The sequence below is a fragment of the Mya arenaria genome, chromosome 14, assembly GCF_026914265.1.
Source record: "Mya arenaria isolate MELC-2E11 chromosome 14, ASM2691426v1".
Classification (NCBI taxonomy): Eukaryota; Metazoa; Mollusca; class Bivalvia; order Myida; family Myidae; genus Mya; species Mya arenaria.
Genome location: NC_069135.1, coordinates 52834138 through 52848647, shown reverse-complemented (window position 1 = coordinate 52848647; position 14510 = coordinate 52834138). Strand labels below are relative to the sequence as shown.

At 35.5% G+C, this 14510-nt stretch overlaps 2 protein-coding genes across 2 annotated transcripts in view; both read left to right on the top strand.

Annotated features, from left to right (window-relative positions):
- The first annotated feature begins 208 nt into the window (after positions 1 to 208).
- On the top strand, positions 209 to 5395 carry LOC128215826 (protein rolling stone-like). The gene is made up of 2 exons (XM_052922436.1): positions 209 to 320; positions 1503 to 5395. The coding sequence occupies exons 1-2, from the start codon at positions 222 to 224 to the stop codon at positions 2316 to 2318; spliced, it is 915 nt and encodes a 304-aa protein (XP_052778396.1). The 5' UTR covers positions 209 to 221; the 3' UTR covers positions 2319 to 5395.
- A 2039-nt stretch (positions 5396 to 7434) lies between these two features.
- LOC128218021 (kelch-like protein 12) overlaps positions 7435 to 14510 on the top strand; it is a 33485-nt gene continuing 26409 nt past the window's right edge. Inside the window, exons 1-2 of the mRNA XM_052925528.1 lie at positions 7435 to 7946; positions 12198 to 12953. Coding sequence (XP_052781488.1) covers positions 7508 to 7946; positions 12198 to 12953 — 1195 coding nt within the window. The 5' untranslated portion in view covers positions 7435 to 7507. The remainder of the gene's footprint in view (positions 7947 to 12197; positions 12954 to 14510) is intronic.

Sequence of the window (14510 nt, the reverse complement as noted above, 5' to 3'; positions counted from 1 at the left end):
TAAGAAATAGGGCACGCGATGGATACACGCCATGTTAAGTAATTCATTTGTAAATATTATATATGTGTATCATGTAAATGTTTAGATCAGATGTTTTATGAATACTGGCCCAGTTCCGTAAAAATGATTTTGGGTTAAAAAAAATCTTAAGTTGATACAAAATTGTTAACATACAAAATTGTGTTAACAATTTATTTCATTCATAGGCACAAAACGAAGAGATGTCAAACAGCCCGTGCTGCGCATATGTGCGGCGTGAGTTCCAGCTGAAGTACTTGGGGTTTGCCGATGTCCATCCACATAGGTTTTGTTTCTGGCAGGTAAAATGTTTGGGTTGATTACGGTATTATCCTAATATCTGGTATCATGTACCTAAGAGTTAGACTGTTCATAATTATTTCTTTAAGCTTCACTCGCACAGCTTAATCGTTTTGACAACTTTTTATGTTTTGTCTTGGAATAAGGCAATATTTGCCTAAATGTCTTGAAACCAGTGGTATAAAACTGCTGACAGAAGGTTTATTCTATTTACGTCCGAAAATTGATGTTTTGTGGCTAAAAGTGTTTAAAAGCTTTAAGAAAAATAAAATTTCGGCTGTTTGCAATACAAGTTCTGTTTTATTGTGAATTATATAATTTAACTAAATTGAAGCCATTGATGCCAAAATAAGACGAATCTAAGATGAAAAAAAGTGTCAAAACTGACAATCTATGGGAATGCAGCTTTAACGCTTGATTATGATGAATTACGCATTTCTCTGTTGGATATCCCGCAATTAATTTATACTCACCTTATTTTAAGCTTTTAAATATGAGAAGGCAGAATAGTTCTAATGCTGGTCTCCATTGAGGGCAGAAGGATGCTAGCAAAACAGAAAAGATGCTCAACGCTCATAACTCTTTAGCTACAACCATAATACATTGTATCCCATATCATAGGTTTTACATACACATCAGCAGCCAGTAGCATAAAAGTGGTTAATTCTTTGGTGTGGTCAAAGTTGACTGAAAAGTTTATCGATTGGTCAATATTTATCCAATAATTATTATTCATCAATCAAATCATTTAAAGGTGCAAATTAACACAAAGATAACCTGGGGGCAGTGAGTACGAACAGACTCAAGTCTGAGTTCAGACTCAAGACTCAGTATGGCAAATCTTCATTTCATTGTTTTTTTTCTTCTATCCGAGCATTTCTGGTAAAATTTCCTGAAATTTACTATTACTATTTGAATGTTTTTCTATTATTTACAATTTTTTTTGTAAAAGAAATGGAGTAAATATGATTTTTTTGTTGCTTTATAAAAATGCTTCTTTGAGTCTGAGTCTAGACTTGGGCTTGAAACTGTTCGTATTCATAGCTCCTGAATATAACTGTGAACAATTTACCAACTGTTATACAAAATCATAGAAAAATCTTACGAAGTAAAGTTTATAATCACCTCCAATGAATGACATAAATTCATTTCATGTTCAAAGAGTATTTATTTTTCTGCTCCAGTGGAGAGTACCCCCCCTTGCGGTCCTCGTGTACAGATTTATTTTGGCAGCCTACACAGTGTTTTGGATTATCTACAGCAGCTCGTTTGGCAGCATTGTCATTAACGATGTGAAGGTCTCCATGTATGCATTCTTGACAACATGGACATACCTTGTTCTGACAGTGTACTTGGTGCTACACTTTTTGTTGTCTCTATTCTATATTTGCAAACACCCTCGTAGACTGTGCAGCAGACTATCCAGTGAGAATCACAGAAGATTGTTTCATGAGCTTCACGTCCAACCGAGCCTGTGGACGTCAAGTCAAGAATATGACTACGTTCCGGGAGCTGAAGAGAGCCAAGACGTTGAATTTATCAATAACGTTACACCAGGATTCTTCGCCAAGATCGTCTGGATTTTATACAACATAGCTTCATGTGCATCAATTTTGGTGACAATAATATTTTGGTCACTTCTTTTTCCGTATATGAAATTAGATGGATTTGAATTGATGCTTAATGTCCAGTTACACGCAATAACCTCAGTAATTGTTCTGATTGAGAATGTCATCTCGGCCGTTCCCATAAGACTACCACACATGTTCTATACAGTCTTATACGGGGTTGCCTATCTGATCTTTGCCGGCGTATATTATGCTGTTGATCATAGGCACATATTGTACCCACATGTCCTCGATTTCAGTGATCCAAAATCTACAGCCATTGTTGTTACTGTTACTGTTTTGGTAATTCTACCCTTGATTCAGTTGTTTTTATTCTGTCTGTATAAGTTGAGAACATGGATTTTTGATAAATGCTGTCCTGAAGAATTGTAATCACGATATACAATTTTCGAATTCCCTTTCATCGGTCATAGCAATTTTTACCAGTTGGGAAAATTTTAACACCTTTAAAACCTGGCAATTGTTCGTTTAATTTTGGACAAAGCTTTCAGGAAAATGTGTGAAATTATGACCTGGAGGTAATTGTAAGGGTTTTGCAATATGATTTGTGTATTTGGGACTGGCAATGGTGCTCGAGTCCTCAACTGATTTAGGTTATGATCCATCAACAGTATATTTTATATGAAAAGTAGAATGAATAATAGTGATGTTCCAATGATCAATTATAATCGAAAATCGATTGGTTGGGCCTGAAATCTGCGACAATCGATTGTATTTGGTTAAAATCGATCATCAAAAAAAAAAATTGAAAAAAATATTAGTAAGTGTTTAGACGTTATCTTTAACAAAATGGTAGATGAAAGCCACAATGAGCAAGTAAAAATGAACTATTTTTGATATAACACTTAATTACTTCAATCATAGACATAACGTATATATATGTGCATATAATGATTAAGAGTTTAATAATGTGCATGAATAAAACTTCACTTTAGGTTTTATCTAGTATTTTAAAAAAACGATTGTACTATCGATAATCGGTTACTTGAGTGGAACCGATTATCGATTGTAAAATTGGAACGGATTCCCAACACTAATGAATAATGAGTACAGTTTTACTGGATGTGAATTTCAGATGCCTTTTGACCCCATATTATTTTGAAAGGGGTTTTTAATTAGAGAAAGAATATATGTAAAAAAAAAAAATATACTGAAAAATATGAGCAAAAATTACAAATATTTTTTCCTGGACTTAAAATTAGGTAATTCCACGCTGGATTTCAGTTAAGTAACAAGGAAAGAATCAAATTGCAATAATTTTGTCTTATTAAGTTATTTTCGGTTATCTATTTTATATATAAGCTATTAGCAAATAACAGCCTTTCAAATGATATCAAACTAATCTGACGTCACAATGCGTTAAAAATAAACATTATTATCAATAGCACGATGGAATGACATGCTTTATTGTACATTCGATGCCTTTAACAGTTCAACAATTACTCTTAATTTTTAGAATGCTGTAAAAGGAGCATGCATTTTTGTGTGAGAAATTATGAACTATGAAATACTCAAATTTGAATTAGAATACTAGCATTCTATTTTGTAAATTTTGTAGTAAAATAAGAAAGTGTATATTTTATAGAGAGGCTATACTGTTTTATTGTTATGATTTGAAAGAGTAAAGCAGAAATGTTATACTATAAATGTGTAGCATTTTTCATCCAATTTGCAGTTCTGTTTTGTCTTTTAAATTCGAAATCAGTAAACATCACTGATCTGTAAAGATCAATGATTGATCTGTAAACATCACTGTTCTGTAAATATATCTAATCTTTAAATGTCTTTGGGCTATAATTATATTTTATCAGTAAAAACATAACTGATATGTTAAATTTTTTAACCTGTAAACATTTTTGATCTGTAAACACCACTGTTTTGTAAGCATTTTTGATCTGTAAACATCACTGATCTGTAAACATTTTTGATCTGTAAACATTTTTGATCTGTTAACATTTACTAATCTTTAAACATTAATGGTCTTTAAACATAACTTATCTGTAAACTTCCTTGATATTTTAAATCTCTGTACATCACTGATCTGTAAAAATATCTGATCTGTTGAAATATTTGTAAACATCACTGATCTGTAAACATTATTGGTCTGTAAATATCACTGATCTGATCTGTAAACATCACTGATCTGTTAACAATACTGATCTGTAAACATCACTGATCTGTAAACATCATTAATCTGTAAACATCATTGATCTGTAAACATCACTGATCTGTAAACATAATTTGTCGGTAAACATCATTGATCTGTAAACAACACTGATCTGTAAACATCATTTGTCTGTAAACATCATTGATCTGTAAACATCATTTGTCTGTAAACATCATTGATCTGTAAACATCACTGATCTGTAAACACCATTGATCTGTAAACATCATTTGTCTGTAAACATCATTGATCTGTAAACATCATTTGTCTATAAACATCATTGATCTGTAAACATCATTTGTCTGTAAACATCATTGATCTGTAAACATCATTGATCTGTAAACATCATTTGTCTGTAAACATCATTGATCTGTAAACATCACTGATCTGTAAACATCATTGGTCTGTAAACATCACTGATCTGTAAACATCACTGATCTGTAAACATGATTGGTCTGTAAACATCACTGATCTGTAAACAACACTGATCTGTAAACATCACTGATCTGTAAACATCATTGGTCTGTAAACATAATTTATCTGTAAACAACACTGAAAAGAAAACCTCAATTCTCTGTAAACATCAGTGATCACTATATATTATTGATCTGTCAACATCATTGATGTGTCACCACTATTTATCAGTAAATACCATTGATCTGTAAACATTTTTGATCTTTAAAACAGTTTCATGTGAGTGACATTTGCTTTTCTGTTGTTTAAAGTTCTTATGTAATTTCTTCCAAGTCGGGCCCAACGCTTTACTGTACATGTGAACTATTGCAAGAATGTACAAACTATTTTTATTGAAAATGTATTGATTTTTATCACAAATCGTTACAAATTAATTATAAATGTGTCTATATATAAATTTTAATTTCCTGGCAAATGTTATATCAAGTGTTCGTCTAAATTCGTTGCATTTTTGGGATGGTATACATGTAGCTATTTATGTATAGTACTTAGACATATACATGTACATAGGTGAGATGGAATATGCACAATACCAGACCCTGTATTTTTAACAAAACTCTTTTCAACAACCGTAACTCAGAAAATTTAAGGTTATTTTAACATTGTTTTAATTGAATTGTTGATGTGTTTAAACTTTTATCTGTAATTTAATGTCAGATTGCTTTGTTTCTTTCAAACTTCCTTTTTGTAAAATATATAAAATCCAATTATTTGTGACAAATTACAAGATCGACAAAAGCTGTTCCATTGTGAAGATACTGGGTCAGTGTTTTTATGGCAGTCTGTTATTACATGTAGTATTTATGTTTAATATTTTGTTATTTATATATATATATATATATATATATATATATATATATATATATATATATACTGATTACCTTGGTAGTGGTTTATGTATGGCGGCCATATAAGCACGTTTGTTAATGCTTAATAAACAGTAAATATTTCTCATGCCCTTGTGGTCTTATTTTTTTTTCTCCATCGACTGAAAATTGAGAATCAGCATATGCTGGGTGCACTTGGAATTATATCTTAACTCACCACTTGATCATTCAAATTAATTTAAAGGGTAGTACTGGGAAAATTGTGTACCAAGTACTGGTTTGACCCAGGAAAGTTGTTTCCCATGTATCGGTGCTTTACACAGAGCACGTTAACGAACCAAGAGGTCTCTTCGCAAAGAGCTAGGGTATCGCACCCGGATCTCTTGTATCTTTTTTTGCTTCTGTAAGTATTCCAATGTCTGGAAATGACTGCGAGTAGCTGTCACTTTATAATCATACACGCATGCACGCACGTACGCACGCGCGCGCGCACACACATACACATACACACAATTTAAGTCGTGATGGTGTCCCGGCGGGGTCAAGCCATTATGCAGGCAATGGGCGCAGGCAGAATAATGTTTAATTTTTATGCATTTTCATGTTCAACTCATTTTGACTCAACCCTGGTAATGATAAAAAAACAAAACAAAAGGAAACATGATTTGTGTACATGTAAAAACAGGACTTGCAATATTTTGGCGTTTTTTCTTGATAATATATGGCCACGTGGCTATTAATTAAAACATCATTTATTAAGGCTAATGTTCACAAATCGTATGTTTTTTTTTAATCATTAAAGTCAAATGAGTTGAACCTTTAAAGGTGCTGTCTCACGTATGATAAAATAGCGGAAAAAAAAGAAAAAAAAATGTCGAAAACTGGCATAAACTTGGCATCGATGTGTACAATGCATTGAAACTTACTAACTGAAGTACCACATAGTTTACAATTTATTTAAGTTTAGCAGTTATTTCGTATTTTTCCATTAAAAAAGATTACTGGGTATGTCTACCAGGTATAATTCATTCCTTATTCGTGATTGGCTAGTCGGTGTATCACGTGATATTACCGAGGTAAGTGTATAGCTTAATTATGTCACCCGATTATAATAAGTCTTTGTAGCTCAGTGAGTAAGACGCTGGCTCAATTTTGGCGACGCGGGTTCGAACCCGGTCTCCGACACAATTTTTTTTTTACATTTTGGTACTTTTTTACAATTATGATATCAAAGCGTAACACATTCTATTAGATAATGGTCCTGAGATTCGTTACAGAAACAAACTTTTTTGGTGCCAATCTGTGACACAGTCCCTTTAAATAAGACGCTTGCCGAAGAAAATACTTAAAGATGCACTCTTACTCCCAGATAAGATTTAACACAATTAATAATATTGTTTTTTGATATTCAAAAAAAGATTAAAACATGTCGAAAGCAATGGTTCTTATGAAGGATACCGAGTTTAATTTGAAAGAAAAGAGCATAAAACACGGTATTTCCACCTAATGAGACTATAGTAGACCACAGTAAATATTTTAGCATTCACCAATTATTTAATATTTTTGTGATTTCTGCTATTGAATACACGGTTACAATCTTGTTATAAGTACTTAATATTTTCCAAAAACGCATTATTTAGTAAATAGTTCAAGGTTTATCAGTCAAAATGGATGTTTGTCATACATATGTATGTTTAGATTTTGAATTAGAGTGTCACTTTAATAAAAGTTTGATATTATATCTGTGTTGTAAATATGTTCTCCTTTCATGACTGGAGGGAATACAAATGTATATACTTTTTCACTTTAAAATGTCCGCATTGCAAATAGTCATACTTTTACAAAACAAAGGATATCTTAAATCGGTCCGACTGAAAAGCAAGATAACGTTAAAACTCTATTTTATATGACGTCAGAAATGCGCGCGCATATACTATGACGTCACTAGTAGCGGGGTGAAACGACGTCGTTGTTAGGAAACAGTGTTTATTGACATATCAGAGTCAGCACGGTTTTGAAAGCAGCGCCAAAATTGTTTCAATTTCTGGATTCTTAAACTCAAAACCTTAAATTCCCGTCTATTGACGTCATATACGATGTCGGACGTGGAGCCATCTCTGATTGATCGGATTAAAAGCAAGCGGGCTTACGCTGACGTACCAATTTCAGACACCGAAGCCGAAGCTAATACTTCCAACGAATCAAATGGTAAAGAGATTGAAGCTCGCCCTACGAAACATCATGGCGCTGCGTCAGGGCTATCTGCTGTTAAAACAACCGATGGATTAGCCGCAGATGTAAATGAACACCTTGAAATCAGCGATGAGCGGAATGATGCGTCTAATATCCCCTATGCGGTTGGTGGAATGTTGGGTGTTTTTGAAGAGATTAAGATGAACAATATACCACGAGATCTTAAAGAGACTACTACTGAATCCGATGACGGGAGATTTCATACCATGTTTGCTGACAGGATTTCCGAATCGGATGAGGAAACTGACCATATCACCGATGTTGACTTTGACAATCTGAAAGGTAAGAGTTTTGTCATACTTTATTACATTAGTTAGGTATATTAATATGAAAAAATGTGCATGTGCCTGATGATACTATACTTTAGGCATTATTTGAATGGATATTGCTTATGCACCAGTCAATTGTAACCACGGCCACCCAGGTCCGGGGTATTATGGGGATAGCCGGGGAAATGGGCCGTGTTTTTACCTTCCACGTGGCCCGAAGTTCCGGGTGAATGCGATGGTTTTGTCTTTGAGCATTACCTAGGGTCCCTGGGGTGTGGGTGCATTTGGTGGGGAATTTACTAGCAGTTCGTCTCCGCAGGGCGGGGATTTTACCCGGGCTTGGCTGGACCGAAATCAAAGTCCCCACTATTCTCGGGACCTGGGGGCGGGAGGTTTCAATTGACTGAGCTCGGTTAGCTCAGATGGTTAGTGCAAGTGTTCCAGCGGTTGTGGGTTCAATCCCCACATCGGGTTCACTTTTCCTCTCATCTTTACTGGTATCAGAAGTAAAAGGCAGGAGTGCTTGGATCGGACTAAAAGGTTAATGGGGGAATGGGGTGTAGGATGTGAGTAGGTTAGCCTATTATGGTAAGAGCGTCGTGCAAGTGTTACGGCGGACGTGTGTTTAAGCCCAACATCGGACTGACTTTTCCTTCCAGATTTACTTTGATATGTAAAATAAATGACGGAAAAAAAGAACAACACATTAAGTTATTTCAGTTATAATTATTTCATTATTTTGTATTTAGTTCAAAGGAAATCTGACGTAAGATGCATCAATACGGTTGTTGATGTGGTGTAAAGTGTTGGCGTGGGGGTTGGGGGGATGGCGATTATAATGTTTGACGATTTTAGAGGAGGGGCGCGTGCCAGGTGCGCCCCTCCCCTTGGATCCGCTAGTGTTTCGGTATATATTTTACATATCCTGTCTGTATACCCGTTTAAATGGAACTAACATATGAGGCCGTTTTTTTAAAGGCCTTGTTTAAGCCTTCTATACTTGACCCCCCTCAAATCTTTGTACAGTACAAAACCGCTGTGCATTGATTTAAATCTACGTATGATCAGATCTCCGATCTGAATAACCTGCTATGCAGTTTCGAAGGTTTTGTTATTAAAATGGACCCTAAATGGCTCTGGGTCAATAAACGAATACACAATTTGGCCCCTACTGTGACACCAGTGCAATTAGCAGAAGATGCACTGCAGAGGATTATCATACCAAACATTCCTTAAGCTAGCACTTTAAAGCATCTTAAAGAAAAAAAAACTCAATTTGGGAAAAAACGCGTTTTTTGTTGAATTGAAAGAAAACTAATATTATTTTTTTACACCAAAAGTATGAAAATAAACAAGAAAAGTTCCAAATAATGAAGGAATATGAATAAATTTGATAAAAATATATAGGGTATTAAATGTTTGTTATTAAAAATTAAGAAAAAAATTCACGAACTTTAAAAAAAATAATATTTTTTTTAATGAATATGGCCACTGGCATTTTACATTATGTACATCAGATACCGGATCTTGTTTGTTTATAAACCATTTTATGTCAAAAAAGTTAAGTTGGAACGCGACCCTTAGCGAATTTTTGAATTAATGTCTCAAAATTGGTATACAAATTAAACAGCATACGCCCAATTAGGGACTGTTTTTACATTTTAAATATTCGAAACAGCTATGTAACCGAAACCGGTTTCAAACGTTAACGCTCAACCACTTGCTCAGAGTTGAGACACTTGTTCAGAGTTGAAAGGCACTTGCTCAAAGGTCAAAGACACTTGCTAGGTCAAAGACACTTGCTCAAAGGTCAAAGACACTTGCTGCACCAAAGACATTGCTTGGTCAAAGACACTAGTTCAAAGGTCTAAGACACTTGTTTAAAGGTCAAATACACTTGCTCAAAGGTCAAAGACACTTGCTCAAAGGTCAAAAGCACTTGCCCAAAGGCCAAAGGCACTTGCTTGGGCAAATACACTTGCTCAAAGGTCAAAGACACTTGCTAGGTCAAAGACATCTGCTCAAAGGTCAAATACACTTGCTCAAAGGTTAAACTTGCTGATAGGTCAAAGACACTTGCTGAAATGTCAAAGACACTTGCTAGGTCAAAGACACTTGTTCAAAGGTCTAAATCACTTGTTTAAAGGTCAACGACACTTGCACGAAGGTCAAAGAAACATGCTAGATTAAAAAGACTTGCTAAGTCAAAGACACTTGCTCAAAGGTCAAATACACTTGCCCAAAAGTCAAAAACACTTGCTAGGTCAAAGACACTTGCTCAAAGGTCAAATACATTTGCTTAAAGGTCAAAGACACTTGCACAAAGGTCAAAGAAACTTGCTAGGTTAAAAAGACTTGCTTAGTCAAAGACACTTGCTCAAAGGTCAAATACACTTGCCCAAAGGTCAAAGACACTTGCTAGGTCAAAGACACTTGCTCAAAGGTCAAAGACACTTTCTCAAAGGTCAAATGAACTTGCCCAAAGGTCAAAGACAGTTGCTCAAAGGTCAAAGTCACTTGTGTAAAGGTCAAAGACATTGCTTGGTCTAAGACACGTGCTTAAAAGTCAAAGTCACTTGTCCAAAGGTCAAATACACTTGCCCAAAGGTCAAAGACACTTGCTAGGTCAAAGACATCTGCTCAAAGGTCAAATACACTTGCTCAAAGGTTAAACTTGCTGATAGGTCAAAGACACTTGCTGAAATGTCAAAGACACTTGCTAGGTCAAAGACACTTGTTCAAAGGTCTAAGACACTTGCTCAAAGGTGAAAGACACTTGCGTATGTCAAAGACACTTGCTCAAGGGTGAAAGGCACATGTTCAAAGATAAAAACACTTGCTCAAAGGTGAAAGATACTTGCTCAAAGGTGGAAGACATTTGCCAAACGGTCACATACACGTACCCAAATGTCAAAGATATTTGCCCAAAGATCATGACACTTGCTAAACAGCAAAATACACTTGCCTGAAGGGAAAAAACACTTGCTTAAAAGTGAAATTTACTTTCTCAATTGCAAAGACACATGCTCAATGGTGATTGACAATTGCTCAAAGGTGAAAGACATTTGCTCAAAGGTCAAATACACGTGCCCTTATGCCAAAGACATTTGCCCAAATCAACGACACTTTCACAAAGGTCAAAGACACTGGTTCAAAAGTAAAAGACACTTGCCCGAAGATCAAAGATACTTGCTCAAAAGTGAAATACATTCGCCCAAAGGTCAAATACACCTTCTGAAAGGTGAACAAACTGAAATTTTGAAAGATACTCGCCCAAAGTTCGAATCACAGGTCAAATCCAACTTACACGGATTGTATCAATACCTTTAGCTTATGCTCGGAAAATTTGGCAAACAGCTTGGCATACTTATTATTTGTCCTTGTTCGTTCCTGATAGACTACTATGTTTCGGAATATGACCAAACAACTGAAACGAACCGAAATTCAGCGCGGATCCTTTCGCTCCGCAGGCGGACGGCACAACCGGTGCGCCAACGACTAGTCCAGCAGCATGTGTGTTGTAAATGCTCTATACCGCTGACAGTACTCTTAGAATTATTGTATTTCAGTTTAAGATGTCTGTACAGACATGCATAATTCTTGTGTGTCTGTTTGTTTTGTCTGTTTTCAAGAAATAGGTCGATGAGTTGTAATAGCCTTAGTGTCGGCGTCACGTTGTCTACGGCGTCACGTTACCTCCGGCATAACTTTGTCTTCGGCGCCACGTTGTGTTCGGCTTCACACAAAAGCTGTAACCCTGGCCATAATTCAAAAATGTTAAGTTAATTAAGTTAAACGTACAACACATGTTGCTGCCGGAGACCATACTCTCACGTGTAGCAAGGCCCATAACTCTGGTTTCTTACTTATCCAGTTATGTTTTTTCGTCTAAATATAATTCCAGACGATCGTTGGAATCCACTTGCGGTGTACTGCTTTGTCTTAAAGGCATACTATTATTATGGCGTACCAACCTTTTGAGTTCCAAGTACTTCTTTAATGGTACAGTAAAACCTATCCTAAGCGACCACATTGGGGAGAAAGAAACACTGGTCCCTTAAGACAGGTGGTCTCTTAACTAAGGATAAGCATTACATATATTGTGATATAAATTTCTACCTCAATGTCTGTTATTCTATGTCGATACCAATGTATTTGAATCAGAATACCGCGTATGAAAAGTGGGGAGTAGGGTTCAGTCTTATCAAATTAATTTTGACAGGAGAGGGAACAAAGTTGACTTACGTCTGTTATTCTTTTTCAGCTCTTGTGTTCGATGACAAACCAACGAGTGCACATGGAAAGCCTGAGATTTTCAAGGACCCGACCATGCAGATTCCATGCGACATTTTCTACTTAAATGAGAAATCCGTCCTCCAGCGGTTCGAAACATTTGACCAACTTTCGGAATGGCTTGTCAGTGCCGCTCTGAAGGAAAATCCAGCAAACAGCGAAGAATTCAAATCCCAGTTTCGTAAGTTGCTGAAACTTCCAATAAGGACACTGGAACACTTTTCCACTGTAGGAGTGTTTCTGAGAAACTTGTATGAAAAGGATCACCTGATTGACGTCGTTATTGACGTCAAAGGAACGCTATTTGGAGCCCATCGCATCGCTCTCTGTTGCCATAGCGACTACTTCTCTGACATGTTCAAATCGAACAAAGCTCACAAAATTCCGTTTGAGATAAAGATTAAAGGCATCAGCACCGATGCGTTTGCGTGCTTCTTGGAGTATTGTTACACGGGTGAACTTATCGTTGCCAAAGAGATTGCATCCGACATGTTGTTAATGGCGGACTTCCTGAAGGTGCGCGCGCTGAAGCGGAACTGCGGTGAAATAGCAGAATCCCTGCCACTGGACCAAACAGTTAAGATGGTGGTCAAGTGTGATCCGAATTCGAAAGGCAAGATCTACGAAGTACTCTACAAACGGATGGTGGAGAATTTTAGCGGCATGTCCGATTTCAACCTGTTTCTGAGCATGGACGTTGAGCTACTTTGTCGGTTCTTGGAATGCGGTAAGTTGTTCGCGATCCCATTGTTATAATGTTGTTTTCTTACACAGTGCTAACAACATGGATTTCATAAAACCCGAATAATAGGTTTTATTTCATACCTGTTTAGTTTCCGTCTAAAGTATTGCACGACTTAAACATAAACTATGGAAACGGGAGAAAAATAATATCCGTATTACACACTGTGTTTTCTGATTGCGTCAGATCACACAGTAGCCTAGTGCGCATGCGTCATCTCCTTCCGCATTACTACGCGAAAGAAGTAGGACGCCTGTTGTCGAATTTAAAAGCTTTCGTTATGAAAGTTATTGTAACTTTTATTTCAAAATACTTTTAAGGTATACATTAAAGATGCGCTCTTACTCCCAAATAAGATTTACCACAATTAATACAATCGTTTTGTTATAACAAAAAGGATTAATTAATGTCGAAAACAAAGGTTCTTAAGAAGGATACCGAGTTTAATTTGAACGAAAGGTGCAGAAAACATGGTAATTCTACCTTATGAGACTATAGACGATCACGGTAAATCTTTTAGCACTCACCAATCATTTAATATTTTTGCATTAAATACACAGTTATAATATTGTTATCAGTAATTACTATTTTCGATAAATGCATTATTTAGTAAGAACTTAAAGATGTATCACTGAAAATGTATGTTTGTTATACATGTGTATGTTTTGATTTTAAATACGAGTATCACTTTAATAGACATACAGTGTAAGGTGCTTGATATGTGGAAAAGTCACTTCTATTAGTCTATAATGTTTTGTGAGTGTCTGGTATTCTTGCAATTTTGTTCATTTAAGACAACCTGCCCCCAATATCTCGAAAATACTTAAGTCAAATCTCAAACTCAATCTCAACTCATTTTACCATATAACATCAACAATTATTGAAAACAATATATGATATTACACACTTTAAAACCGCATTCTATCATTGAATATGTTGATTAAAACATTTGGTTTTGGATTCCAAGTTGAAATATTCTACAGCCAGAAATATACTTGAGTACAATTCACTGCCTTTTACCAATTACTTAGGTATATTTTTTGCTCTAGAATATATTTTTTTTTGAAATATTGACAACATCTAATGTCCCGTCTCTTAATTATGAAAGGGTGTTAGGCAATTTGACATTGTTTGTTTATTTACGACAGTCTAATATCTCCGAAGTGAAAGGGATTGTTGCAATTTTGACAACGTTTGTAAATTTCAGACAGTATGTAGTCTGTATCGAATGAGTTGTTGAATTAATACAATTTGACACTGTTTTGTATATTTCAGACAACCTGGTAGTCTGTAGCGAATGAGTTGTTGAATTAATACAATTTGACACTGTTTTGTATATTTAAGACAACCTGGTAGTCGGTAGCGAATGAGTTGTTGGATTAATACAATTTGACACTGTTTGTATATTTCAGAAAACCTGGTAGTCTGTAGCGAATGAGTTGATGAATTAATACAATTTGACACTGTTTTGTATATTTAAGACAACCTGGTAGTCGGTATCGAATGAGTTGTTGGATTAATACAATTTGACACTGGTTTGTA

Bases quoted from the DNA above. Each gene is read 5' to 3' on its own strand.
- LOC128215826 (XM_052922436.1), top strand. From the start codon at position 222: ATGTCAAACAGCCCGTGCTGCGCATATGTGCGGCGTGAGTTCCAGCTG. The intron at 321-1,502 runs GTAAAATGTTTG...TTTCTGCTCCAG, and splicing joins ATAGGTTTTGTTTCTGGCAG to TGGAGAGTACCCCCCCTTGC.